Source organism: Octopus bimaculoides, chromosome 10 (genome assembly GCF_046866305.1).
Source record: "Octopus bimaculoides isolate indiv1 chromosome 10, ASM4686630v1, whole genome shotgun sequence".
Classification (NCBI taxonomy): Eukaryota; Metazoa; Mollusca; class Cephalopoda; order Octopoda; family Octopodidae; genus Octopus; species Octopus bimaculoides.
In genome coordinates, this window is record NC_142937.1 from 16,495,401 (window position 1) to 16,522,288 (window position 26,888).

The 26,888-nt window shown below is 34.5% G+C and overlaps 1 protein-coding gene across 13 annotated transcripts in view; it reads left to right on the forward strand.

Annotated features, from left to right (window-relative positions):
- LOC106879980 (extracellular sulfatase Sulf-1) overlaps window positions 1-26,888 on the forward strand; it is a 204,746-nt gene that overhangs the window by 110,483 nt on the left and 67,375 nt on the right. For 7 of the 13 annotated variants that reach the window (XM_052971048.2, XM_052971051.2, XM_089358415.1 and 4 more), the window contains 2 exons: window positions 10,764-10,880; window positions 23,807-23,967. In XM_052971048.2, the coding sequence (XP_052827008.1) occupies window positions 10,764-10,880; window positions 23,807-23,967 (278 nt within the window). The remainder of the gene's footprint in view (window positions 1-10,763; window positions 10,881-23,806; window positions 23,968-26,888) is intronic. The other 6 variants (XM_089358413.1, XM_052971050.2, XM_089358412.1 and 3 more) reach the window with 1 other exon arrangement.

Here is a 26,888-nt window from a genome sequence, read left to right on the forward strand (position 1 = left end):
TTGTAGAGGTTCTGCATGACTATTCACATGTAGTAGGGGGAAGGGAGAGAAAGCAAAAAAGAACAGTAAGAGCTGCAAGAGATGAGGTGTCCCTCCAAGTGACCCTCACAAAGTGAAAGGTGAGTAGAATTGGTTTGCAAGGTTGTGTGGGAAAGAAAATGAAGAGATGGGGAAGCAGACTGCCAAAATGGGTAGTGCTTAAGAAGTTAATGATGATGAGGTAGATGGTAAATTGGAATTCTAGGATAGAGTAACAGGAGTTGAGGTGGTCTTATCCAGTCATCAATGAAATGGTTCTATCATGCTGGGATAACTTTTGTGAACTGGGGGAAAGTTTGGGCCTCAGTGTATCCAATAAAGAAGTTGGCATTGTTAATACCCATCCTGGTTACCTTGGTCATCACAGTAAACATTTTAGAAATTCCCAGCAGAGGGGAGGGGAAAAAAGGAATAATTAAGGTTGAGGATGAATTAAGAAGAGGAAAGTAGAAGAGTGTTGGACTTGAGCAATAGTACAATGGTCAAGTGAATATTTTAGAGTTAAGCAACTGATTGGAGTAGGAATGGAGGGACATGACAGTATAGAGAGAGACTTTATGGGCCAAAGTAAAAAAAAAGCTGGCGGAGATGTGGAGGAAGGAGGAATGCTGGAGACAGATGTGTTCAAAGTCACGGTTGTGTAAAAGAAGCTGGTCTAGGGGTTTGGAGATGAGTTCAATGGGGTTGTTGCAGACAAAAAAATAGGGTGACTGGGATTGTTGGTTTTATGAAACTTGGGAAGGAAGTTGATTGTGTAGCTTTGTTTTGTGCAGAGGCTGAGGTTATTTTCCTTCAGTAACACTACCTCATACATACATACATATTTCCCTGTACACACACACACACGCACGCAACAACCCTTTCACACCTTGTCTCTCTTAGCTGAATCACACATACACATCACATCCTTGTAACTTAACTCCCTTGGCATGGAAACACTCTTTTGTCAATAAAACCCCATTCTACTCCATTCCACCCCCATTAAATATTTCCCCCATGTAGTGGCCTTCATTGTTTTGTTTTTTCCTTAGAATTTTCTTCTTTTCCCTTCTCTGTTTATTCTTGATGATGGATCACTGACTAAAACATTGAAATCTCCTCTATTTCTTCTGTATAATGGAAAATTAATTGTTTTTTACTGTTACATGTTGTTCCTATTGCTAACCAAAAGAGGAGGAGAACTTGCTGTCAGTGAGGCAAGTAGAGAGATATAAGTGTCTTGGAATGGTAAGAAACAATGGTGGAGATAAATGTTCTTAACCAGTGGTACCAAGACAATGGCTCTGAATATGATTTAAATTCCAGATCATGTAATCTCTCAGAAAGTACATTATACTGTGTAACTTGGATCTGATTTCAGATGTAGAATTTAACACCAACAGCTTAATGATTATGATGTGTGTGTGTGTGTGTGTGTGTGTGTGTGTGTGTGTGTGTGTGTGTGTGTGTGTGTGTATGTATGTGTGTGTGTGTATATATATATATATATATATATATATATATATTGTGTATTTGTGTGTGTGTGTATGTTTATATAATGTGTGTATATATTATATATGTGTATTTATAATTTATATATAATATATATTATATGTGTATATGTACATATAAGAGGTGCAAATATGGTTGTGTGGTTAAAAAGCTTGTTTCTCAGTCCTATTGTGCAGTTTCTTGAACAAATGCCATCTATTATGGCCTCAGGCTGACCAAAGTCTTGTAAGTGAATTTTTTCAACAGAAACATAAAGAAGCCTGTTGTGCGTATGTGTATACGCGTGCACATACGTGTATGATGGTTGTAAATGGGTATCACCATCTTACATGGTTGTTTCCAGTCTTCTTTGAAAAATTGTCTGGTTATGGAGAAATATTACTTGGGAACAGGTTTGAGTTGATGACAGAAAGAGCATCCAGCTGTAGGAAATCTGTCTCACCAAATTCCACCTGACCCCTGCATCATGGACAACTGGATGTTAAATAATGATGGGAATTAAATTATTTTCGTATTTTCCACAATTCTTACAGTTTTAAACCTTTCAGTTCCAAACAATCCAGATCTTTACTAACATTATTATTATTCTTTATCTTTTACTTGTTTTAGTCATTAGACTGTGGCCATGCTGGGGCACTGCCTTGAAGAATATTTAGTGGAATGAATTAACCCCAGTACTTATTTTTTTAAAGCCTGGTACTGATCCTGCCAGTCTCTTTTGCTGAACCACTGAGTTACACACACACACACACACAAAACATATACAACAGGTAACAGGCTTCTATCAGTTTCCATCTACCAAATCCACTCACAAGGCTTTTGTTTGCTCGAGGCTATAGTAAAAAACACTTGCCCAAAGTGCCACACAGTGGGACTGAACCCAGAATAATGTGGTTAGGAAGCAAACTTCTTACTATGCAGCCATGCCTGCACCTACTATTACCATTTTCATTAGCATCTTCTTTCAATTCTGTTTCCATTTCTTGCCGAGTGTCTTTCTATTAATATTCTGCTGAGGTCAATTCTGCCTTTCTTCCTTTTGGGGTTGATAAATAAGTTCTAGTGAAACACTGGGATTGATGTGATTGATTGTCCCCTCCCCACAAAATCCAGGCCTTGGATCATCATCATCATCATCATCATCACCATCACCACCACCACCACCATCACCATCATCATCATCATCATCAGTAAACTGTTGTAATTTATGATAGGTTCTTCAAATTCCAGTTTATTATAGCAAGAAATTCAAAGGTTAAAGCTTATTTTCACTACAAGCTTCTAAATTGTTGATTATTTTAAATACTAATTAAAACACCACAGAAATATACAGTGAAACCACTGCATTTCTTCTGGTCAGACGGTGCATTTGTGAGTAGGGAAGGTATTTCTTTAACGATGTTCTATATATGAATATAATTATGCCAGTTTATTATGCAGAGGTTTCCTTTTTACTGGCTGTGTTTTGTGAATGCATAGATGACTTCATCTTTGAATAAAGGATGGGAAGCTATTGGGATGTTGTTAGCTAATGAAAGAGAAGAGCTTTGAAGTAAATTAGATTCATTTTAGAATGTCTTCTCGAGTTACAAAGTATAAATATAACTCCCTCTCTCCCTCCCTCTCACCCTCTCTCTCCCTCCCTCTCACCCTCTCTCTCTCCCTCCCTCTCACCCTCTCTCTCTCCCTCCCTCTCACCCTCTCTCTCTCCCTCTTTCTCTCTCTCCATCTGTATTTTTTTTTATCATATTTCTGATGCTGTTGCTGTTTTGTATTGATTCATACAGATGAATGGCAGATTTCAAATTTTTTTTTTCCTCAGCAATTTAGCAGACTGGGGGCTTATATTTCACACGGTTTGTGCTAACTGGGAAAAAAAATGAAAAAAAATAATAAATAAAAAGAAACCATATGTTTTTATAATGTAAATCTAAGTCGGAGGCAGTGGGTGCAAGTTTGGTGCCACTGACACTACAAGTGCACATTTATTTGGTGTTCTTACAGTGTTCTGTAGCAGGTTTTTTTTCTTCAATTGTTAACTTTCTATTCTAGTGAAGAAGAATCTCATTATTTGAAAAAAGTTTCTCGACAGATTGTGGAGCGATTAAAAGGTTTAACTTCTCCCTTTCCATTACTGGCATGGATCAGATCAGTTCTCAAATTCAGATATTTTATATGTTGTTATTAGAATAAGTATTTAGTATTATAAGGCAGGCTGAAAGGTGGTAAGTTGGCAGAATCGTGAGCACACTGGGCAAAATGCTTAGCAGTTTTTCATCCTTTTGGAGTTAATAAAATGAGTACCAGTTGAATACTAGGGTTGATGTAATTGACTTACCCACTACTCCAAGCTTGCTGGCTTTGTGCCAGAATTTGAAATTAATATTAATGGTGAGCTGGCAGAATCATGAGCACGCTGGGCAAAATGCTTAGTGGCATTTCATCTGTCTTCACATCCTGAGTTCAAATTCTGCCGAGGTTGATTTTGCCTTTCACCTTATCAGGCTTGATAAAATAAATACCGGTTGAACATCGAGGTCGATGTAAGTGAATTATCCCCTCTCCCAAAATTGCTGGCCTTGTGCTAGATTTGAAATCAATATTATAGTCAGTTCTGATATCTAATTGTTTGTTCAAGATGTATGCATGGGTGTGTAGTTAAGAAGATTATTTCTCAGCCACATGGTTTTGGGTTCAGTCTCACTGCTTTTCACCCTGGGCAAATGTCTTCTACAACCTCAGGTCAACCTAAACCTTATGAGTGTCTTTGATAGAAAGAAACTGAAAGAAATCCATCATATGTGTGTGTGTGTGTGTATTGTTGTTGAGAAAGATTGTGCAACATTTCGTGAAATCTGAACATGTTTTACATAGTTGAATGCAAGCAAAGGACATTAGCTCTATTGTTGTTTACAGTCAGTGAACACACAGGAAGACAAGGGGCCATATGAACTAACATGCATGCAAACACACACACAGCAGCTTTCTTCAGTTTCTGCCTACCAATTTCATCCAAAAGTTATTGGTTGGCTTATGGATATAGAATAGAATGCCAGCCAGTGATGTTCCCACAGTGGGACTGAACTCTTAAGTGAACTTCTCAGTTGCATAGCCATGCCTGCACCTGTGTATTGTATGTATTTTTCTAATACTTCAATCATTTGCTAAGGTTCTGAGCTCTTAACATTTCTTCTATATTTTTAAATTTTTAGACATCTATTGGTTTATTTTCAGTGAACAAGTTGTTAACCCTTCTGTTATCATGTTTCTGTTGAAATACACTGCCTTTATTTCATTTAAGTTTGAAAATAATGTGTTTAAATACAAAAATGACTGGATGGTCATGGCTTTGATGCCTTTGAACATAATTCTGCTTAAGCCATTTGTTATCACAGCCTTTTAATTAATTTAGAAAATAATAAAGAATTTTGTAAAATAATTTTGTCATTATTAAGTTGGTGTTTGGAATATAAATTAACAAGAAATTTTGATGGGAAGTTTTAATTTAGATCACTTCAAAACAGGTAATTAGTATCAAGGAATAAGAGGCGTTGTTAGGCAGATTGATATAAAAAGGTTTAAAATTAAAGGACATTAATTCTTTGCATCATCCAGTAGATTTTCAGTTAATTTTTTCATCCTGCTAATAAATTAAAATAGCAACTAACGAGTAGTCTCTAAAAAGGCTTGCCAGTCTGCCTCATGGTCCCAGTGGAGGAAATGGAAAAAGTGTTGCCCTGGAGGATGGCAAAGAAGATGTGCTGGAACAGCTACTCTGACTCACAGGGCTTGCACTTGCAGTAAGCCATCTTTGTCCTGATAGCAGTGAACAGGGATAAAACATTTTCCTTGTTAAATTCTGTCCATCATTTATTTTTGTCAATGTTTTCATCAAGGTGTAGGTAAAGTGAACAAGTTTGCTTTGCAACCATATTGTTTTGAGTTTAGTCCTATTGTGCCATATAGCTCTGGGTCAACCAAAGCCTTGAGAATGACTTTGGAGGACAGAAACTGTAGTAATTCTGTCAGGTATATGTGTAGATATGTGGATATTGCTTAGTAGTTGTATACAAGTGATGCTGTCATACAGCTGGTGTCCTTTATTGACAATCTTTTGGTGAATCTGAAGAATGGGAACTGAAAGAAGCCTCTAATGTGTGTATGTGTGGCTCTTGATATCATATTATAGTTGTAAACTAAAATCTTTACACAAGTGGTATTCTCTCCAGTTTGCTATGAAAGCGTTTCTGGCCATGGGGGAAACACTGCTTGGAAACAGGTGAGGGTTGGCAATAGGTAGGGCACCAAACCATAGAAAAGCTGCATAGAAAAATTCCTACTGACCCATGCAAGCAATGAAAAGTGGGTGTTAAAACTAATGATGATGATAAGAGTTAAAAATTTGCAGCTATAAACTGTTTTTGATTTAGATTTACACACCAGTAATTTGCGTAATTGGAATCCAACACTTAATAGATTCGGCCTTTTATCTTTTCCTTCTTTTGAAATAACCAGAAATAAATTTGTTGGGGACATACAACTTCTACTTTTCTGTAGTCAACTAAACAAATTAATTAGTTCAGTTACCAAAATAAATAGGATTCAAATACGATTGCTTCACCTACTTTCCCAAATCACAAATCATATATTGGAAAGTACCTAGTTGAACTATATACTAAACTGAAATTAAAGCTGTCAGCTATTTATTGATTTTTATTGTTGTTCTCAAATATTGTTGTTTGTTATTAATTAGCTGTAGTTTTTCAGTTTTTCATGATACTAAGAGTACATCCACGCAGTTCCTTAACGTATGACTGTCATTTCAATCTTTTTTCTATTTACCCATTAATATAATAATGTCTCTAGCCTAAAGCAAATTTACTAGTGTGTGTGTGTGTGTGTATATATATATATATATATATATATATATATATATATATATATATGTATATATATGTATATATATATATAATGAAAAAGTAAAGAATGTCTTTTATTTCTAAATTTCTTCTTTCTTTCCTCCTGTTTTCTCTCTTCTTATTTTACCAGAAACACTTAACAATTTTATTAAGATTTCATTTCTAAGAATGCTGACACAGTTTAAGCATCAAGTGAAATTCCTGAACACATAAATATTTGCTGCGTAATTTATACTTTCTTATGTTGGAGACCTAGAGACAGGAATCTGCTTGTTGTGTCACCAAGCTAGACAGATGATTACTTCTTTCTTTGTTACCAGGCTCTCCAAATGGTTCTTGGAAATAGAACTTAAATAAATGACGTAATTCCAATTGATAGAAATTGTTGAGCAGCAAACAAAATGCCTCGTAGTATTTAGCTACAACTCTTCATGTTCTGAGTTCAAATCCATCCAGTGCCAACCATAGTTTTTCATCGCTTCCTGGGTTATTAAAATCAAACAGTAAGCTCTCTGTGGTTAAGAAGTTCACTTCTCAACCACATGGTTTCAGGTTCAGTCCCACTGCACATCACCTTGATCAAGTGTCTTTTACTATAACCCTAGGCTGATCAAAGATTTGTGAGTGACAGAAGCTCATCATGTATGTGTCTGTAATGTTCCTTGAGGGCATGTTTTGATGCATCTTTGCCACCATCTCTCTCATTATTTTTCTCTTTATCTTACTCTCTAGCTTGCCCTCCTTTCTTTTCCACAAAACACCTATCCTTGTTCCTCTGTGCCTTTAATTTCTCAACTGGCACAAAGCCACCCCCCTCCTCAGTACTGGCCATCTCCTTCCAGCCAAAGAGTTTTATCTTGCAAGGTGCTTGGTGATCCTGTTGATGCTAGTGCCACGTAAAAAACACTGATGATGGTGCCTCATAAAAAGTACCTACTACACTCTGTAAAGTGGTTGGCATTAGGAAGGGCATTCAGCTGTAGAAACCAAGACAAAACAGACTGCCAGCTCCTGCCAAATCATCTGATCAAAGCCAGCATAGAAAACTGATGTTAATTGATGATGATGATGTATATGTATGTTTGTGTGTTTCCTTGTCTTGACATCACATGATAGTTGTAAATGAGTATCATCCTCATACAAGTGCTGTCCTTGTCTCCAACCTTCTGTGAAAACATATCTGACCATGGAGAAATATTACCTTGCTTAGAGACAAGTGAGGGTTGGTGACACAAAGAGCATCCAGCCATTGAAAATCTGCCTCAATGAATTCTGTCCAATCCATGGAAACATGAAAAAGTGGATATTAAAATGATAATGATATCAAGTCTATTTTTTACCTCCCATAATTACTTGGTTGGTAGAATATTTTTCTTTATTATACTGTATTTATTTATTTTCCTATTAGCAACCACAAGGTATCTTTTAACACTGTTTACTTCCTGGATGCGACAGTTTACAGATCATTGCTACTCCCCTTGAATTGGAGGCTACTTAATGGTAGCTATATATAGATGTGTGTGTGTGTGTGTGTGTGTGTGTGTACACATAATATAGTCTTCGTGACCAGACATCACTTATCTCTTGGATATATCTAAGTAAAACATTACTGCTGCTGAGTGTTCTTTCATCATTGCTTTTATGGTTTATTTTTCTGGTGATTCATTCTGTTGACAATTCTGTCTGTCTCTTTAAATGCAATCAAGTTCTTTGATTGCCAATTCTCTTAAACTCTTCACCACTTATTTATATTCCAGACACTTTATAGCTTTACCATTCTTCTTCCATTACTTTTCTGCAGTTCTGCTGAATAAATTTCTGTTACTGGCTTAAAGATGCAAACAAGTAATTTCTATAAAAAAAAAAAGAAAAAACCCAACTCTCCTATATTCTGTAAATTGTAAAGTATATCTAACTTTTAGGAAACTTCATATGGCTTGTATTTATAAGATGTACAGAGTCTTTGTATAAATAGTATTTATATATGTTTAGAAAAAGAAAAAAAATCGTTTTCTTTTTTTCTCACTTCACTTTTAGCACGATAATATCTGAGTGAGCATTTCACTGTTCATATGTAAATAAAAAAATTTGCATTAGTGTCTCACCCATACTTGCCTATAGAAAGGAAGATAAAACACACAAAATTATTCTCACTTCAGTTAACATTTCAAAGAATAATCAACTGTTTATATGCAAATATATAAATTTGCAGTACTGTCCAACCCATGCTTGCATATAGAAATGAAGATAAAACTTGCACACACTCAGAAAGCCATTCTCACCTCATTTAACACTGGAAATTGTAGTCAGTCGTTCATATGCAAATGTCTAAATTTGCAGGACTGTCCAACCCATGCAAGCATGAAGAAAGGAAAGAAAAGATTGATTTGTGAGAGTGAAAATACTTTTAAACATGAAACATACATGACTTAACTGAAACCCATTGATTGAATATAAATAACCCTTCCATTTCTCAGTGGATTTTCTTAACATTGTCAAGTGAAGCATATCAGAAAGAAATCACTTGTTCCAACGAGAGTAATGATAATAATAGTGTTCTGGCACCTCCTCCCCTTGGTTAATGGAGCGGAACTGGAAACTTCATTTCCATCTATTTATTCAAGACATTGGAGTTGTCTATGTTGCTTTTACTACATCCATTGAAAGAGCTTGGATTTGCAGCTAAATGAAACAGTAGCCAGTTATAATGTGCTCCCACTGTTTATACTTGTGAACTGCATTTTCACTTTCTCATTGTATTCACAACTATTAACAATTAGATGAATTGGAAGAGTTTAATATTGGTGCTAGGGACAGCTTGGTTGTTCCTCTATTGATTTTATCAACTCAGTGCTTGATCCTGTAGTTTACGTAAATTTGAAAATTATTAAACACCCAGATCATAATCCCATAGTTAAACAACTGCAAAAATATTCTTGTACACTTTGAAACAATAATTTATTTATCCTTTAAACCTTTTCTTACTATATTTCTATTGAAATGCACTTTGTTTCAATTAATTTTGTAAATAACAAAGAATTTGGTAGAATAACCTTGTTATTAAGCTAGTGTTTGGACCATAAATTAACATGAAGTTTATATCACACATGCAAAGGTGGTCTGAAGCAGTTGGTATTATGAGGGTTATCTACATACATGTTAGCAGATTATTAATCTATGCAGTTAGTAGGAACTTTATATGAGTGTATGGTATGGTGTGTGAAGGTGCATGGCTTAGTGATTAGGGTGCTTGGGTCATGATTGTAAGGTCATGAGTTCAATTCCCAGTGACATGTTGTGCCCTTCAGCAAGATACTTTATTTCATGTTACTCCAGTCCACTCAGCTTGCAAAAGTGAGTTGTACCTACAATTCAAAGGGCCAGCCTTGTCGCATTCTCCATGAGAACTATGTTAAGGGTATGCATGTCTGCAGAGTGCTCTGATGCTTGCATATTAATTTCATGAGCAGGCTGTTCCATTGATCGGATCAACTGGAACTCTCATTGTTGTAACAGATGGAGTGCCAGAGAGAGAGTATAGTGCGTGTGTGTAAGGTTGTGTGCAGAAATGAAGTTAATGAAGAAAGAAGACAAAGTTTTATTGAAATATATTTACTTCTCCATACACAAACGTCTATGCTTGTGCTAAATTTATTCATTAATTTAATTTTCATCACTAAAATTAATCTAATTTTCATCAAAATGGGAATATAATGCTGTGCTAGAGATGTTTATCATTGCGTCTTTGATAGAAGTTTCCAATTGAAAAATTTTCTGGGTATGAAAATATAGACCTGTGTTTTTCTATTATTATTTTTATTCATAGACCATTGTTTTGTTGTTCTTTCATGTTGAAATAAAAATTCAAATTACAGTCATATTAATACTTGAAAACAAAATATATTTTCTCATGTTTAAAGCATTATTTCTATCTAATTTTTATAATAATATATATTATATTTTTAAAAAATTGTTTTATCTTGAAATCATTCCCCTTCGAAGATTTTTAAGTGAATACAAATTCATCCATGAATTGTGATGATAGAAAATTAAAAAGTTGAGATGAAAGCTTAGAGATTATTACTTGGTACTTTTATAAAATTCTATGTAATTTATTTGAAATTTAAAAGGAAAGACTTCTTGGTAAAGTTTTTTTCTCATCTATGGCAATTTTTTTTTATCATAATTTCACTTTTAATAATTTGACTGACTTTGACAAATAAACAGTTTTTTTTTTAAATAAAATTTTTTAAAATTACATAAAATATTGAGGAAAACAAAACCAGAACGCTTCTTTTTCTGGTAACTTTTCAGAAAATAACAAGCAACGATATTTAAGATCCAAATTGAAGAGATCATTGCGCCGGGTATCTTCCTATTATTCCAATGTCTACCCACCTGATTTTTCTACAGAGGACTCTTTACAAATTGGTAAGTGTTAGCGAAGTTGTTTCTGTGGTGATCCATTTTAATTCTAAAATAATTAAACAATAAATAAAATCCTTTGAATTTTAACCTTAAAACAAACTTCTCACATTTGAATTACTTAAAAATTCAAATTAATTGTTGATATTTGGATTTAGGTACATATATATGTGTGGGACTTGTAATGAAACCAAAAGCAATATGTAAATACTTAAAAAGTCACTTAATATACTGTTTAATAAATTGTTAGTAGATTATTTTATTTATCAATAGAATTAACTTTTTTAATAGTAACACTTTTGCTTCAACCTTAACACTGAAGTTGTTAAAATAACTTCAAAAGGCCTTCAAATAAAATAATAATCATACTACCATGCTTTTTCAAGCATGTTACAAGTTGGTTGCATTGTAAGCAGTCTTAAATAGAAGGATTAGCAGAGAAATAAACCAATCCTTAAACAACAATAATAATGATTGCTAATTTTGACACAAGGCCAGCAAGTTTGGGGGAGTGGGTGAGTCATTTGCATCGACCCCAGTGTTTAACTGGCACCTATTTTATTGGCCCTGAAAGGATAGAAGGCAAAGTAGACCCCAGCAATATTTGAACTGAGAATGTAAAATCAGAAGAAATGCCACTGAGCATCTAGCCTAGCATGCTAATAATTCTGCCAGCTCACCACCTTAACATTAATGGTAATATTAAAATATTGAAAATGGTGGAAACATTCTCAAGAAGTTATAAAAATAAATTTGAAAATGAAGAGAATATTAATTTACTTCCATTTAATAACTCATTTAAAAAGTGACTTTTAAGCATTCACAGATCTGTTCCAGTTACTCAAGATACCAAAGTCTATTTTCATATTTTCCCAGATTGTTTACTTTCATCATCAGTCCTGCAGATGTATGTACATAAAAACCAAAGATCACTAATTAGTTTTCAAGACTTTACTCATTATCAGACCTACTTTTGTGATTTCTTGCTTTTTTGTGCTGTTATTTTTCTGCTGTTTTAAAATTCAAGTAATTTGGATTTTTTATCTTTATCATTTAAAAAAAAAAATTGATTACAAGAATTGCAACTAAGGACTATATTTAATGCATGCTTCATTTCATAATATTTGTCAACTGTAAATATTAACTACATCAGTCAACTGCATGGATGAATTAGATGGATCACTTCTGTTAAGGAAGGAGACAACTTGATCACATCAGAGTTCAAGTCCAGCTTATTATTATTATTATTATTATTATTATTATTATTATTATTATTATTATTATTATTATTATTATTATTATTATCATCAAAATGGTGGTGAGCTGGTAGAATTGTAGCATGTTGGACAAAATGCTTTATGGCATCTTTTTCAGTTCTACAAGAAAAGATATCAGAATAAAGGTGGCTAGCTTGCAGAATTATTAGCATGTCTGACAAAAATGCTGCTAAGCATTTTGTCTGTCTTTATGTTCAGAGTTCAAATTCTGCTGAGGTTGAGTTTACCTTTCAGCCTTTCAAGGTCAGTAAAAAGAGGTGCCAGTTGAACATTGAGATCAACCTAACCTATTAGCCCCAATCCCCCAAATTTCAGACCTGGTACCTATTATAGAAAAATTATTATTGTTATTAAAGAAGTGAGCTGACAGAATCATGAGAAATGCTGAGTAACATTTCTTCCAGCTCTTTACATTCTGAAATCAAATCCTTCCTTGATCAACTTTGGCTTTCATCCTTTCAGGGTTGATAAAAAAATAAAAAGTACCAGTTAAGTTCTGGGATCGATGTAATCGATTGACCCCCCCTTCTAAAAATTACTGGTCTTGTGCCAAAATTTGAAACAATTACCATTATTATTATTAATCATCAAATTGTTAATATAAAGCTATTATGAAAATATAATTCTTTCTATAGGCACAAGGCCTGAAATTTTGAGGGGAGGGGATTAGCTGATTACATTGACCCCCAGTGCTTTGCTGGTATTTCTTTTTGTCAACCTTGAAAGGATGAAAGGCAAAGATGACCTCAATGGAATTTGAACTTAGAACATTAAGCTAGAAGAAATGCCACTAAGCATTTTGTCTGGCATGCTAACCACTCTGCCAGCTCACCATCTTTAATAATTGTCTACTATAGGCACAAGACCTGAAATTTTGGGTGAGGAGTGGGGTCAGTTAATTACATTGATCCCAGTGCTCAGCTGCTACTTATTTCATCTACCCCCAAAAGGATGAAAGGCAAAGTGACCTCAGCAGAATTTGAACCACAGGCTGTAAAGCTGGAGCAAATGTCACTACACATTTTGTCCAGTATGCTAATGGTTCTACCAGCTTACCACCTTCAATAATAATAATAATAATAATGATAATAATAATAATTATTTATAATATTATCCGATGCTAGTTTCTGGCTACTTGTCAGAATATTATACTTGTCAAAATATCTATTATTAGATTTGATCTCTTCCCCTCCTCCATACTGACATCATTTAACATGTCTGTCCGATAACTGCTTTACTTTGATCATTTATCAAGCTTCTTTGTTATCTTTTCCAATTAGATTTCCTTTGTTCTTCGGCTGTTTTCCAAAATTGCTCCCTCCCCCACCTCCATCTCTTATTATTCCACTCTTATTATAATAATGTCACATCAAACATTGCTTCTTTTACTTACTGAACACACTGACTGCTTTAATCTATAACAGACACTCTTTGTTTTCTTTTTCTTCTCCCTCTTCTGCTACTAAGCTGAGTAGACACATCAGTCCTGTTTGGGCCACCCTGCCCAATCCTGATGGACACAAGCCTGTGTTATAGGAGCAGATCTAAAAAATCTAAGATCCCTGTTAGAAATGCGCTGATCACTTTTTCTCATCCTGTTCTTGATTATTTTAACACAGCAACTGCAGTATGTTATACATTCCAGTTGAAATTTACTTGGAGATGCACAAGATAACTGTCATGTATATAAGTCTTGCTCATTTTATAGGGTGGGGATCATATCTTTATGCGCAATTATAAACTTTAGGGTTGCTTTTGATGTTGAGTAGCCATAAACAGATGCTTATCCCTTATCAATAACCAGTTATGTTAGGGTTAGGGTCTTTTTTGGATGGGATCATTTTGAACATGTTATTATTTGAATGTCCATTTATTTAGTTTATTAAAGCAGATTTTCTATGGCTACATGCCCTTTCTTTCACCAACCTTCACGTGTTTCCAAACAAGGCAAGGCTTGGTGATTGGTGACAGAAAGACCACACTTTTTTTTGCAGAACATTGGCAATAAATCACACTGCTTGTATGACCATGACACTTGTTTACAACTATTATGATTTGTCAAGAAAAGGGGAATGACACACACACACACACACACACACACTCTCTCTCTCTCTTTCTCTCTCTTTCTTATTCCAGTTTAATTAAACTTCTGAAACTACATGTCCTGCCTGTGCTTATGAGGAAAATAAATTAAATGATGATAAGGAAAAATTGTTAGAAATTGAAAATGAATTAAAATTTTTAAAAAATGACTGTTAGTACAACATTTATAAAATCATAAATTAAGCTATTAACCTTCATCTTTAAAGATGTGACTTATTAAAATATTTTTTATTTCAATTGATTGCATGTCCAATAATCATAAAATGTCTTATTCCTCAATGAGTTTGAGATTAGATTTGAAACTAACAGCAATAATTAGCTCTTATCCAGTAAGTCACATGAGATGCATCTGTTGCAAGGTTTTGGGTTGAGTCCCACTGCATGGCATCTTGGGCAAGTATCTTCAACTCACTAGCATAGGAGGTGGGTAAGGGCAGTCTGTACTGGGCAACACTTTTAAAGGGGCACCACTTTTGGGTCTGCTGTAGGCAATACGTGTTTTTTGTGAGGTCCGGGGGTGACAAACAGAAGGGCCACCCCACGTGGCACATACTCTAGCTATTGCTAGTGCTTCAACTATAGTACCCGTCCAACCAAAGCCTTTGAGTGGATTTGGTAAGCAGAACCTGAAAGAAGCTGTATGTGTGTGTGTGTGTGTTTGTCTTGACAGTGTGATGTTTATAAATGAATATCACCATCATACAAGTGATGTTGTTTGTGTTCAACCTTCCATGACAAATCAGTCTGACCATGTGGTAATATGAACCTGGAACAGGTGAGGGTTGGTGACAAGAAGGGCATCTGACCATAGAAAATCTACCACATTGGGTTCCTTTGAACCCGAACAAGCATGGAATATGTGGACATTAAACAATGTTGATGACGATATCATTTCTAAAGGTGAGGTTAATAGTCAGAAAAATGCTAGGACACATTTCAGACATTTGGGTTTGCAATTTTTTGTACAGTAATGGTAGATAGTTGCATAAACTTTGGTTGGCTAGTTTTATGGAGCCTATCTATCCCAAACATTTTATTTTTAGGTCTTTGCTAATCTCCCAGCTTTATCTTTCTTTTGTTAATGGCTTTCACAGTTTTCACTCTTGTTTCACTACACTCCTACATTTTAAAATATTTCCAAAGTAAATGCCTTTTTCTCAATTTGTTTTGCATTTTCTCTGCTATCTCTAAGCTTTCTATTTCAGTACCATAACATCATATTAGTACAATAAGTGTTGAATAATGCTGCAGTCTAATAATAAATTATTTTATTGTTACAAAAATGGTGAAATGGTTAAGATTCTAGATTGTCAGCTTGCAGATTAAGGACATTATATCACATTCTTCAGTGACTTGTACATTATCTCCTTTGAGCAATATACAAAATTTCTTTTTCATCTGTGCAACAACAAGTGGGTAACAAAAGTCTTGTTGTACCCACTTTGATTTCATGCACAGAACTGAGAGGTATTTCTGTACCTCAAAGCTATAAAAACCTTTTAACAATTTATGGTGTGCAGATACAGAAGATAAGTCCTCAATATTAATGAACATCTGTCTGAAGTTTGCTTAAGCTTCTGCTGTTATTGCAGGAGATTTTTCTATCTTATGTCTCACTCTCTCATTTCAGCCCACCTCTTCCTTTTTTTTAAAATATATTATCTGCTTATCTTGTGCTTCGTAACAGATAGTAAGTAGTATCATATTGCAGGCAACTGCCTGATATTGGAGGTGAACCCATGCTTCAGTGGGTTTACGGTTTTCTATTATCACCATCCTTATCATCTTTTCAAGCCAGAATACGGGTGTATATGAGACTCTCAATCTCAATTAAGAGACATCTTTCTGTGTTGATGCTTTCCTCTCTTAAATATAGTGTTACACATTAACACAGCATTTGTGTCCTTAAATCTTTATCTTCAGACACACACACACCACACGCACATGCATGCATGTACTTGCTCATATACAAACTGGCATAAGTGATTCATCATCCATTAAACTCTTTTCCATATGGGCAACAAATCTGTCTCCTCCTCCACCTTCATCTCTGTCATTTTACTATACTTATATTTAGTTTTATGATAATTGCCAAATATGTGTGTGTGTGTTTGTGCTCAATATATTTGGTACGCATGTCCATCTGTATGCATCTATACAGATATGAGTGACTGTATGCATGTGTGCAATATCTATGCATGTACATGTATGTTTGTGTGTCTGCATGTATACATACATACATGCATACATACACACACATATGGATTTGTTAGAACAAACAGGAGAAATAAAACTCTACATGTGTATATATACATTTTTAATATATATCTTTAGTTATTTAGTTGACTGAAAGAAGAGTGACTTTCAGTGCTTGAGTTAGTTCTGTAACATTCTGCTGATTAAAAATAAACATTATATATATTTACACACATACACACACACACACACAACAGTCGTATAGAGGTGGTGGGTAAAATAATAGAACCAGCTTATTAAATGGAAGTTTTATTATTTAATATGGAGTCAGTCTCCCTTTGGTATCAATCACAGCTTTAATACATTAAAGAATTGACTTGTACATATTCTGAATAGTTCTTAGAGAAATTTCAAGTTATTCTTCCAGTAAAACCTGCTGTAGCTCTTTCTGTGATAATTTTGGAAGTAAGTGGCACCTGACTTGTTCTAAAATGTACCATAAATGTTTGATTATGCTTAGTTTTGGTGCTTGTGTGTGTATGTGTGTGTGTGTGTGGGGGGGGGGGGGCAGTCCAAGTTGTCTACTTCACTTTTGTGCTCTTTGCATTAATTTTGAATAATATAAGTTGTGTGAATTGATGCATTATCATCCTTGAAAATTGTGCTTCAATCAGGGAACAATGCTTGTACCATAAAATTGAAATGTTCAACCAAAATACTTTGATAATGAATGGTATTATATCCGCCTTGTAGAACAACTAAAGGGTCAAAGAATTCTATGGTATGGCTGCTCAAATCATTACAGAGCCTCCACCATGCTTCTCAGTAGGGGGCCAAACTGTCAAGATTGAAGGCCTCTTTGGCTCTCTCCAAACTTAAACTCACCCCCAAAAGGAAAAAAATGAGTGAATGATGATTCAGCAATGAAGACAACATTGTCACATTGACCTAGTGATCACTTCTGATAATCTAGATACTATTTTTATTTTTTTTTTTAATTTTTATTTTGCTTATCAATGTTGAGAGGGGACAGGAGAATATAGCACTTGCATCTTTCTTGTGGTATCCAGCTTTATGGCACTCAAAATGAACAGTTTTGGTTGACACAGAGTTTGCAGGATGGTAGTTTAGCTCTGCTGTCACTTTTGTTGCCAGAGTTTGGTGACTTTTAAACACAATACATTTCACTAGTCTTTGGTCCCTCTCTGTGATCTTTGCCCTTCTGTGCAGAATTATGCTTGCCAAAGCTGACTTTTACTTTGGTTTTAGAATGCCAACATGAGTTTAGAGACTCTGAACATTGAGCAATTTAGCAGTTTTAGTAACTGAAGCTCTGGTCATTCATGCACCAACAATTTGTTCTCTCTGGAAATCAGATAGGTTACACATAATTTAATATCTGCAAAAATTTTTTTTTAATTAAAAATAGTGCTATATCATGAAGTAGAAGGCATGCAGAATACATATGAACACATATATGCAAACAAGAACAGTTTTTAATGTTTTCTATTGCCAATAGAAAAATAGTTAAAAACATAAAAACTAGTGTTTCCATCATTTTGTTCAACCTCTGTATATATATTTTTACACACATGCATGCATGTGTGCATCCCTCATACAGGCTACAATCAAACACCTTTTGCAGGATCTTTACTAGTTTCTTAGAGATGGATGGTATTTGTGTGCTACCAACTGAGATGAACTTCCTGGTTTGAAACTCATGCAAACCCAAACCATCAGCTCCTTGAGGCCCTTTAGGATCATTCTGTGGCCAATGATAGATATTGTCACAGGTCATCTCTACAGCATTAATGATGCAGTGGTTATCAGACACCATGTCTAATGATTGGATTGGCTCTTTGTACTGACCTTCAACCAACTTTACCAGAATGTTTATAGCAAGGATTACTGAAATGGTAATCCAATTATAATACCCTTCTGAGGCTTATGCTTTCCTGGTGTTGTAGAAATAGTAGACTCCCTAACAATGACTGAAATTGTGGTTGTAGTCCAGCATGAGATCTCTGAATCTGTCTTGGATATGGTACTTGTTCAAAGCCTCTTCAACCAGCTTATGAGGACAGACTTGTAGGCATTTGGAAGGCAATACTGCCAGGTCTCATCCTTTGCACCTTCATTAACTGGGTGACCACATTCAAGGGTTCCAGACATTCTGATACCTCCTATTTGAACTGAGGTATCAATGTGCCTCATGACACCACTGAAGAATACCATTTTGTTAGTAATGAGGAAAGAGATTATTCTAAACTGATTGATGGTCTTTGGCTCTTCCTCCTCTGAAATCCACACCCTTAGTCCTTATCAAGAGAAAGAACTGGTAACATCTTTGAGTAGATCCTGCACTTTCTGCTTGGGACAAAGCATCTCTGATGTTTATTTTACCTCTACAGACATGTGTGTGCACACACACACACACACACGTACACACACTCACAACTTTACAAAGGACATCCAGCTGTAAAACCCATAATAAAGCAGACACTGGAGCCTAGTGCAGTCTTCTGGCTCATCAGCTCCTGTCAAACCATCCAACCCATGCCAGCATGGAGAACAGATGTTAAACAATGATGATATGTATATATATATATATAAACTAAACTGTTATAACAGTTGTAGTCCGTGTGTTTTGCAGTAAGTCACAGAGGGCCCTGAGCATTCCTGCTGATCCTTTCCTTTTATAATGTTAATAACCAAATAGTCACGCTCACAGATGCAGGTAAAGCACAGCAGTTTCAGCTGTGAATTGAAACCAGTCTGTGATGTTTACCCAGTTTGAAATATATTTAGAGAGAAAACGTTATGTTAATTTACATTTGACATTAATGAGTATACAATATTTCTTTAATTATCTCTATCATACTAATTGTCTTTCTGCCTAGCAGCATCACATACATTATTTGTATATTTCACTATAGTTATATTCATGCAGGAAACTATGTGTTTATTTGACCTGCTAGAAATAGAAGTCAAATACCCTTAAATCATGCCTCTCTGTCTTAAATAAGAAAAGGCACATATTTAATAATATTGTCCTAGGCTTTCAAAAAGACATGATTACAACAACCAGAGTACCTTTCATTATTGGTCTGCTTGACCAGGACTGACCTGTGACTAAACAGCATTGCTGAAGTGACACACATCCCTTCAAACAGCCCCACTTGAGAATGAGTGACAACTCATCAAGTACTCTGAAAAGCGTTAATGGGTAAGGGGTTAAATTGGTTTCTCTTTTAAAATAATGCAATTCAGACGATATATGAATATAATAACAGTGTGTAGATATCACAGCTGTAATGTTTTGAGTGTTTAATGACTTGAAGAGTTTCAAAGTAATGGTCGACTAGCATTAGATATTTAAGTCTGTAACAGCTTAGTCACAGCTTCACATTATAATTAATTCACGCATCATTCTTGCATGGCTCAGAAGGAATTCATTGAGGTAGATTTTCTTTTTTGCAGGTGAATGTCCTTCCTACCGCCAAGCCTCATCTGTTTCCAAGCAAGCCAGACAAATTTCTCTTAAATTAATGACACTGCTTGTATGACAGTGATGTTCATTTACAATTATCACATGATGTCAAGACAAAGGAATACACACTTACTCATACATACACATACATGATGGCTTTCTTTCAGTTCTCAGTCTATCAAATCCACTCACAAACTTTGCTTAGCCCTTCTAAGGTGCCACACAATAGGACTGAACCCAAAACCACATGGTTGGGAAGCCAACTTCTTGACCACACAACAATGTCTGAACCTATATATGGTTTATACAATTTTTAGAACTGTTGTTAGTTTGTGTTTAATTAGTAATATACCTTTATTATATATTAGTGTCTATTTTCGTTATACATTCAAAATAAATCTTTTCAAAAGATGTGCAGTTGTACAGCTGAGCTACTTACCTAGAAGTCACAGTTTCAAATCTCTCTAAAGGCCTTTCATTATGTCTCTCAATTTGATATTGTCTTCTACCTTCTTTAGTTTAAGTCAACTCCAGCTTCAGATTTTGTTGTGTAATATTTCAGGACACAGACATGGCTGTGTGATTAAGAAATTTACTTACCAACCCCATGGTTTCAGGTTCAGTCTTACTGTGAGACATCTACTATAGCCCTGGGCCCATTAAAGCTTTGGGAGTGGATTTTGTTGATGGAAACTGAAACAAGCCCACAATGTGTGTGTGTGTGCATGAGAGAAATTTCCTATTTCCCCTTTGTCTTCATGCATGTTCACTAATTCTCTAAACAGCAACCCAGCAAGAATCACATTAACATTTGTGAAATTTCTGTATTATGTTTTATATAAGGCTCCATAGCTTGTTAGCCACTATATATGTTTTATATAAGGTTCCATAGCTTGTTAGCCACTATATATGTTTTATATAAGGTTTCATAGCTTGTTAGCCACTATATATGTTTTATATAAGGTTCCATAGCTTGTTAGCCACTATATATGTTTTATATAAAGTTCCATAGCTTGTTAGCCACTATATATGTTTTATACTGTGCTGTTAGATGTATTTAGTATTAACATTCCTGTTAAGGTTACATCTTCCAGGTTGATGTGTGTTTGTTCTGCTTCACTGCTTCTCACATGTTCTCAGCAGCTCTTTTTCTTATGTTTGCTTTACTTTTTACATTCCATATTCTTAAGACTTCAGACTTCACTGACCTACATTTTGCTCTAGTTATCAACATATACTAACTAGCATGCAGTTTCCATTATTAGCCTTTTGGAACTTAGGGGTCGAGCAAACAACACCTGTTTATTTAATTCACAACCACCTTATTTATTCTGTCTAAAGAAAAAAAAATAATAACTAAAGAAAAGGAGAAAAGTAGAGTAAAAAGATCATCTTGTGCCCAGCCATAACTGCTGATCACGTTCCTTTATGAAATGTGCAGTTCTCCAACACCACCACTACCATTTAAAAGGAACTTAGTTTATGCTTGACAAACTCTTCTCACTCTCTTTCTCTCCAGGTTTATTGAGTTTTCAGTTTCTGGTATTGTATGTTAACCCTTTCATTATCTTACTTCAAATGAAATACACTGCATTCATTTCAGTTAATTTTGAAAATTATGAAGAATTTAGTAAAATCCCTTATCAGACTGGCATTTGGAACAAATTAATATGAAATTTTGATAGGTTTTTAGGCCACTTCAAAACAGGAAGTTTGTATCATAGAACCAGGAATGATCTTAGGCAGGTTGTTTTCAACCCTACCATCATTGGATGACATAATCTGATTAGATAATAAATGACTGGATGATCATGGCTGGGATGCCCTTGAACACAGGTCTGCTCAACTTTTTTTGGTATCATATTTGTGTTGAAATACACAGCCTTCATTTCAATAATAAAATGACATTACAGGTCTTAGTATTGGTAAAGTATTAATGATATATTAATTAAATCTTGTTTGCTTCCCAGCCATGTGACCTTGGGTTCAGTCCAGTGCAGCATCTTGGGCAAGTATCTTCTACTATAGCCCCAGGTCAACCAAAGACTTGTGAATGGATTTGGTAGGTGTGTGTGTGTGTGTGTGTGTGTGTGTGTAGGCATGTGACCTAGTGGTTAGGGAGTTGCATTCACAATTACTAGATTGTAGGTTCAATTCACAGACTGAGTGGCATATCGTGTTCTTGAGCAAAACATTTCATTTCATGTTGCCCCAGTTAGCTGTAAAGGGGTAACCCTGTGAGGAACTAGCTGTCCAATCAGGTGGAACATTGGTCTGCTCACCTAACCAGTTGAGTGGCATCGTTCAAACACTAAGACAATGCAAAGCACATAGTGACCAACAATGTATATCAACATCTGATAGTCTGGTTGATCATGTGATTGTGTGTGTGTGTGTGTGTGTATATATATATATATATATATATAAAGGGAGAAAGTTGGGGTAGAAGGTTGTACCATTATCTTAATGTCATATGATAGTTGTAAATGAACATCATCATCATTCAGGTGATGTTTGTTTCCAGACTTCCATAAAGAACATGTTTAGCCATGGGGAAATATTACTTTACTTGGAAACAGGTGAGAGTTGGCAACAGGAAGGGATCAGGTCATAGAAGATCTTCCTCAAATTCCTTCTAACCCTTGCAAGAATGGAAAAGTGGGCATTGATGGTGATAGTATCTAAACTAAACTCACATCATTGTTGTTTAATCTAAAGGGACCCTGATTAAGTAGATGTATGATTAAAAGCATTCAGGCCATCACCCTCTCTTTTCTTTGCCTTTTCTTTTTAGGCATATCTCCTGGACTTCATTATCCAGTATGTTCCATTTTAAGATGGTAGGGTTTTGGCTGAGGCAGATTTAGCTGTTATTTTTATATGAGAGATACTCTCTCATCGGCTCTGTATGTATACAGTCTTGGTGTAAAATTTGGTTGATTTATTCCTAAATCTTCTCCCAGTTATGCTTGGTGGATGACCTCACAGACTTATTTGCTGCAGATATATATGGAATCAATTTATTTTATCAGATTATTCTTTTACTTGTTTCAGTCATTTGACTGGTGCCATGCTGGAGCACTGCATTTAGTCAAGCAAATCAACCCCCAGGACTTATTCGTTGTAAGCCTAGTACTTAGGCTATCAGTCTCTTTTGCTGAACCACTTAGTTACGGAGACGTAAACACACCAGCATTGGTTGTCAAGCGATGTTGGGGAGACAAACACAGACACACACACACACATATATACATATACATACATATATACGACGGGCTTCTTTCAGTTTCCATCTACCAAATCCACTCACAAGGTTTTGGTAGACCCAAGGCTATAGTAGAAGACACTTGCACAAGGTGCCATGCAGAGGGACTGAACCTGTAACCATGTGGTTGGTAAGCAAGCTACTTACCACACAGCCACTCCTGTGCCTATATTGACTTTTATAAAAAAAAAATTTAATCATTTTGAAGTATCAAATTTTACTCTTTATTATTGTTGTTGTTGTAGTTGAGGGGGAAGCTGTAAGTTGGCAGAACCATTTGCATGAGGGACAACATGTTTAGTGGCATTTTGACCATCTTTATCTTCTGAGTTCAAATGCCACTGAAGTCAACTTTGCCTGTCATCCTTTTGGGGTCAATAAAATAAGTACCAGTTGAGCACTGGGGTTAATGTAATTCACTGTCCCCCTCCCCCAAAACTTCAAACTTTGTTGCTTTGGTAGAAAGAATTATTATCATTATTATTATTCATATACACACAATGGATTAGACTGTTGGAACAGAAAAATTCCTAACACTGAGCTTCAACAAGTAACCTTTTATTATTATTATTTTTTTTTTTTCCTCTTCTATTTTTTCCAGATTTTCCCTATCAACAGCAGCAGCAAATGTGCAGAGTTCTGGCAAACAACACTATTGTTTGTGATCCTGTGTTATATGAGGAAATAGATATCTGGAAAAACCATAAAGACCATCTTGATTCTTTAATTCAAAAATATCAATTGACAATTAAAAATTTAAAGGTTTGTATACACATTTGCAGACAGCATCGGTTTGTTTTTCTTCTTCTATTTTGTTTTTTTTGTCAGCTTTACCTTGAAGAACAACATAGATCAGTCTTGTTTGGATATCTTTGGCTTCTAATCTAATATAATATTAATATTTGCTTTTTGTCCCTTTCACCTTTCATTACATTATATTTTACTGCGTTTACTTACTGAAATACAATAATTAGTAAGTTGTAGTGGTGGTGGTGGTTATCATATTGAGGTTGAAATAGTGTTAAGAAAATTGGTAACTATATATCAAGAAGTCCAATCACATCATATTTAAATTGAAAAGGCTAAACTACTGATCATCCAACTCAACCATTCTGGAGAAATAAGCATCAATCTGATGAGAATACAACAAGAAATTGTCTTTTGCATTTTTATTATTGTTATTAAAGCCATGAAGTGGCAGAATCATTAACATACCAGATAAATTGCTTAGCAGCATTTCATCCATTTTTATGTTCTGAGTTTAAATTTCGCCGAGGTTGACTTTGCCTTTCATCCTTTTAGGGGTTCATGAAATAAGTACCAGTTAAATACTGGGATTAATCTAATTGACTAGTCCCCCACCAAAAAAAAAAAAAAAATTTGGAACGGATTATTATTATTATTGTTTTTATTAGGATGGCAAACTGACAAAATTGTTGGCATATTGGACAAAATGCTTAGCAGTATTTCTTTTGGCTCTTTATATTTTGAGTTTAAATGCTGCTGACATCGAATTAGTCTTTCTTCCTTCTGAGGTCAATAAAATAAGTATCAGTTGAGCATTGGCACCAATGTTATCAAATTACTCACTCCCCTAAAAAATTGTTGGCCATTTGCCAAAATTTGCAACCATTATTGTTATTATTATTATTCATATATTTATTTTTTGATATTTGTACAGATATATTTTGAAGATATTGAAATATTTTTGCATTGTGATATTTTCTTTTTTCAGAAATATTGTAATTGTTTCAAAGCCACACAGGGTAGACAGTAAAGAAGATTCAACAAATTATTGATTTTAAAGAAATTAAAGCAAATTGTTGTTTTAATTACTGGATTTCCTAATTGCTATGCAAAGATATTAAATTTTTTACCCAGATTTTCACAGCTGGTTAAAATGGTTTTGGCGGTGTCAAATTTCTTGTTTAGGGTTTGAATTTTTTTCTTCCTATTTTTTATGATTTCAGGTATCTTCCAACATGGGTCTCTTACTTTTAGAAATAAACTGAATTCTTTCAGTTTACAAGAATTTAAAAAAAAAAAAATCATATTAAGTTCAAGTTTCATTTATTCAGTGACATCACAGATATAATACGGTCTGTTTTGTCATTAAAAATAGAATGGAGACAAAAGTAGAAAAATTGCCTTAATAAACAGAAGAAATAGTTTTCTATAAAAATACCCCATATATTACCTTGTATTACTTCCCATTAGATGCATTATTAAGATACCAACTTGCTTGAGACCATCCCTGGTTCTTTAACAAACTTCCTTCTTTAAAGTAGTCTAAATTAATACTCTCCATCAAAATAATTTATGCTCCAAACACCAATTTAATTGATAGTTATTTCACTAAATACTTCATTTATTTGAAAATTAATTGAAATGAAGAGAGAGGATTTCAACAGAAATATGGTGCTTAGAACATTTTCTGATGTAGCTTCCCATTTTTAAAACCCCTTTCCACCAATCTACCCTGGAGCATACCTTGTTCTATGATACAAACTTCATGTTTTAAAGTGATCTAAATTAAAGCATAACAAAGTTGTTATACTAAATTCTTCATTATTTTCAAAATTAATTTAAAAAAAGAGGTTGTAATTTCAAAAAATATAATAAAAGGGTTAAAGTGATCAAAATCAAAATCTGTCATCAAAATTTCATATTAATTTATGTCCCAAACGACAGTTGTTTTACTAAATAATTTTTCGTTATTTTAACATTTAGTTGAAACAAAGGCAATATATTTCTTCATAAACATTGTAACAAAAGGGTTAACAAGAACTCTTGCTTCCTACTCCCACCTGGAATAAATCTGTAAAGAAATGAAAAAGTATTCTGAACAAAATTGAAGAAATTGTTTTGTAATTTAGAGTTTTTTCTCCTCTTCTACAAAAGAGGTTAATATCTTGAACAGCTCCAGCTTCAACATATTTTATATCTTTTCCAACCTTGTTTTATAATGGAACTAAATTTTCTGAGCTGAAAGTTGTTATTATTTATATGGTGACAAGCTGGCAGAGTCGTTAGTGTTGGACAAAATGCCAAGTGTTATTTCCTCTGACTCATTACATTCTGAGTTCAAATTTCGCTGAGGTCAGCTTTGTCTTTCATCCTTTTGGGATTAATAAAATAAAGCATCAATCAAATAATGGGGTTGATGTAATTAACTTGTTCCCTCCACTCAAAATTGCTGGCCTTGTCTCAAAATCAGAAAGAATTATTATTAAAATGGCAAAAGCTGGCAGGATGATTAGCATGCTAGACAAAATTCTCTACAGCAGGTCTTTACAATCTGAGTTCAAATTAGACCAAGGTCAGCTGTTTCATCATTTCAGGGTAAATAAAATAAAGCACTAGCCAAGTGCTGGACTCAATGTAACCAACTAACAAGCTCCCTCTAAAATTGCTGGCCTTGTATCCACATTTAGAACAATCATTAGTTTTATTTACTTTTCACAATTTCTATCTTTAAAGTAATACCAGTAATTTTGTACAAACACTTGAAAGATTAAATTCACTCATTGTATACACAACAATTTAGTTTTACATTGTATATATATATTTTACTTAAAAAATTTTTTTCTTGTAAAAGTAATATTTTGGAAATTTAACTCTCTAAATTTCATCAAAATTTTGAATTTTTTAACCATTTATTCGTCACTGTCCTGGAGTCATTT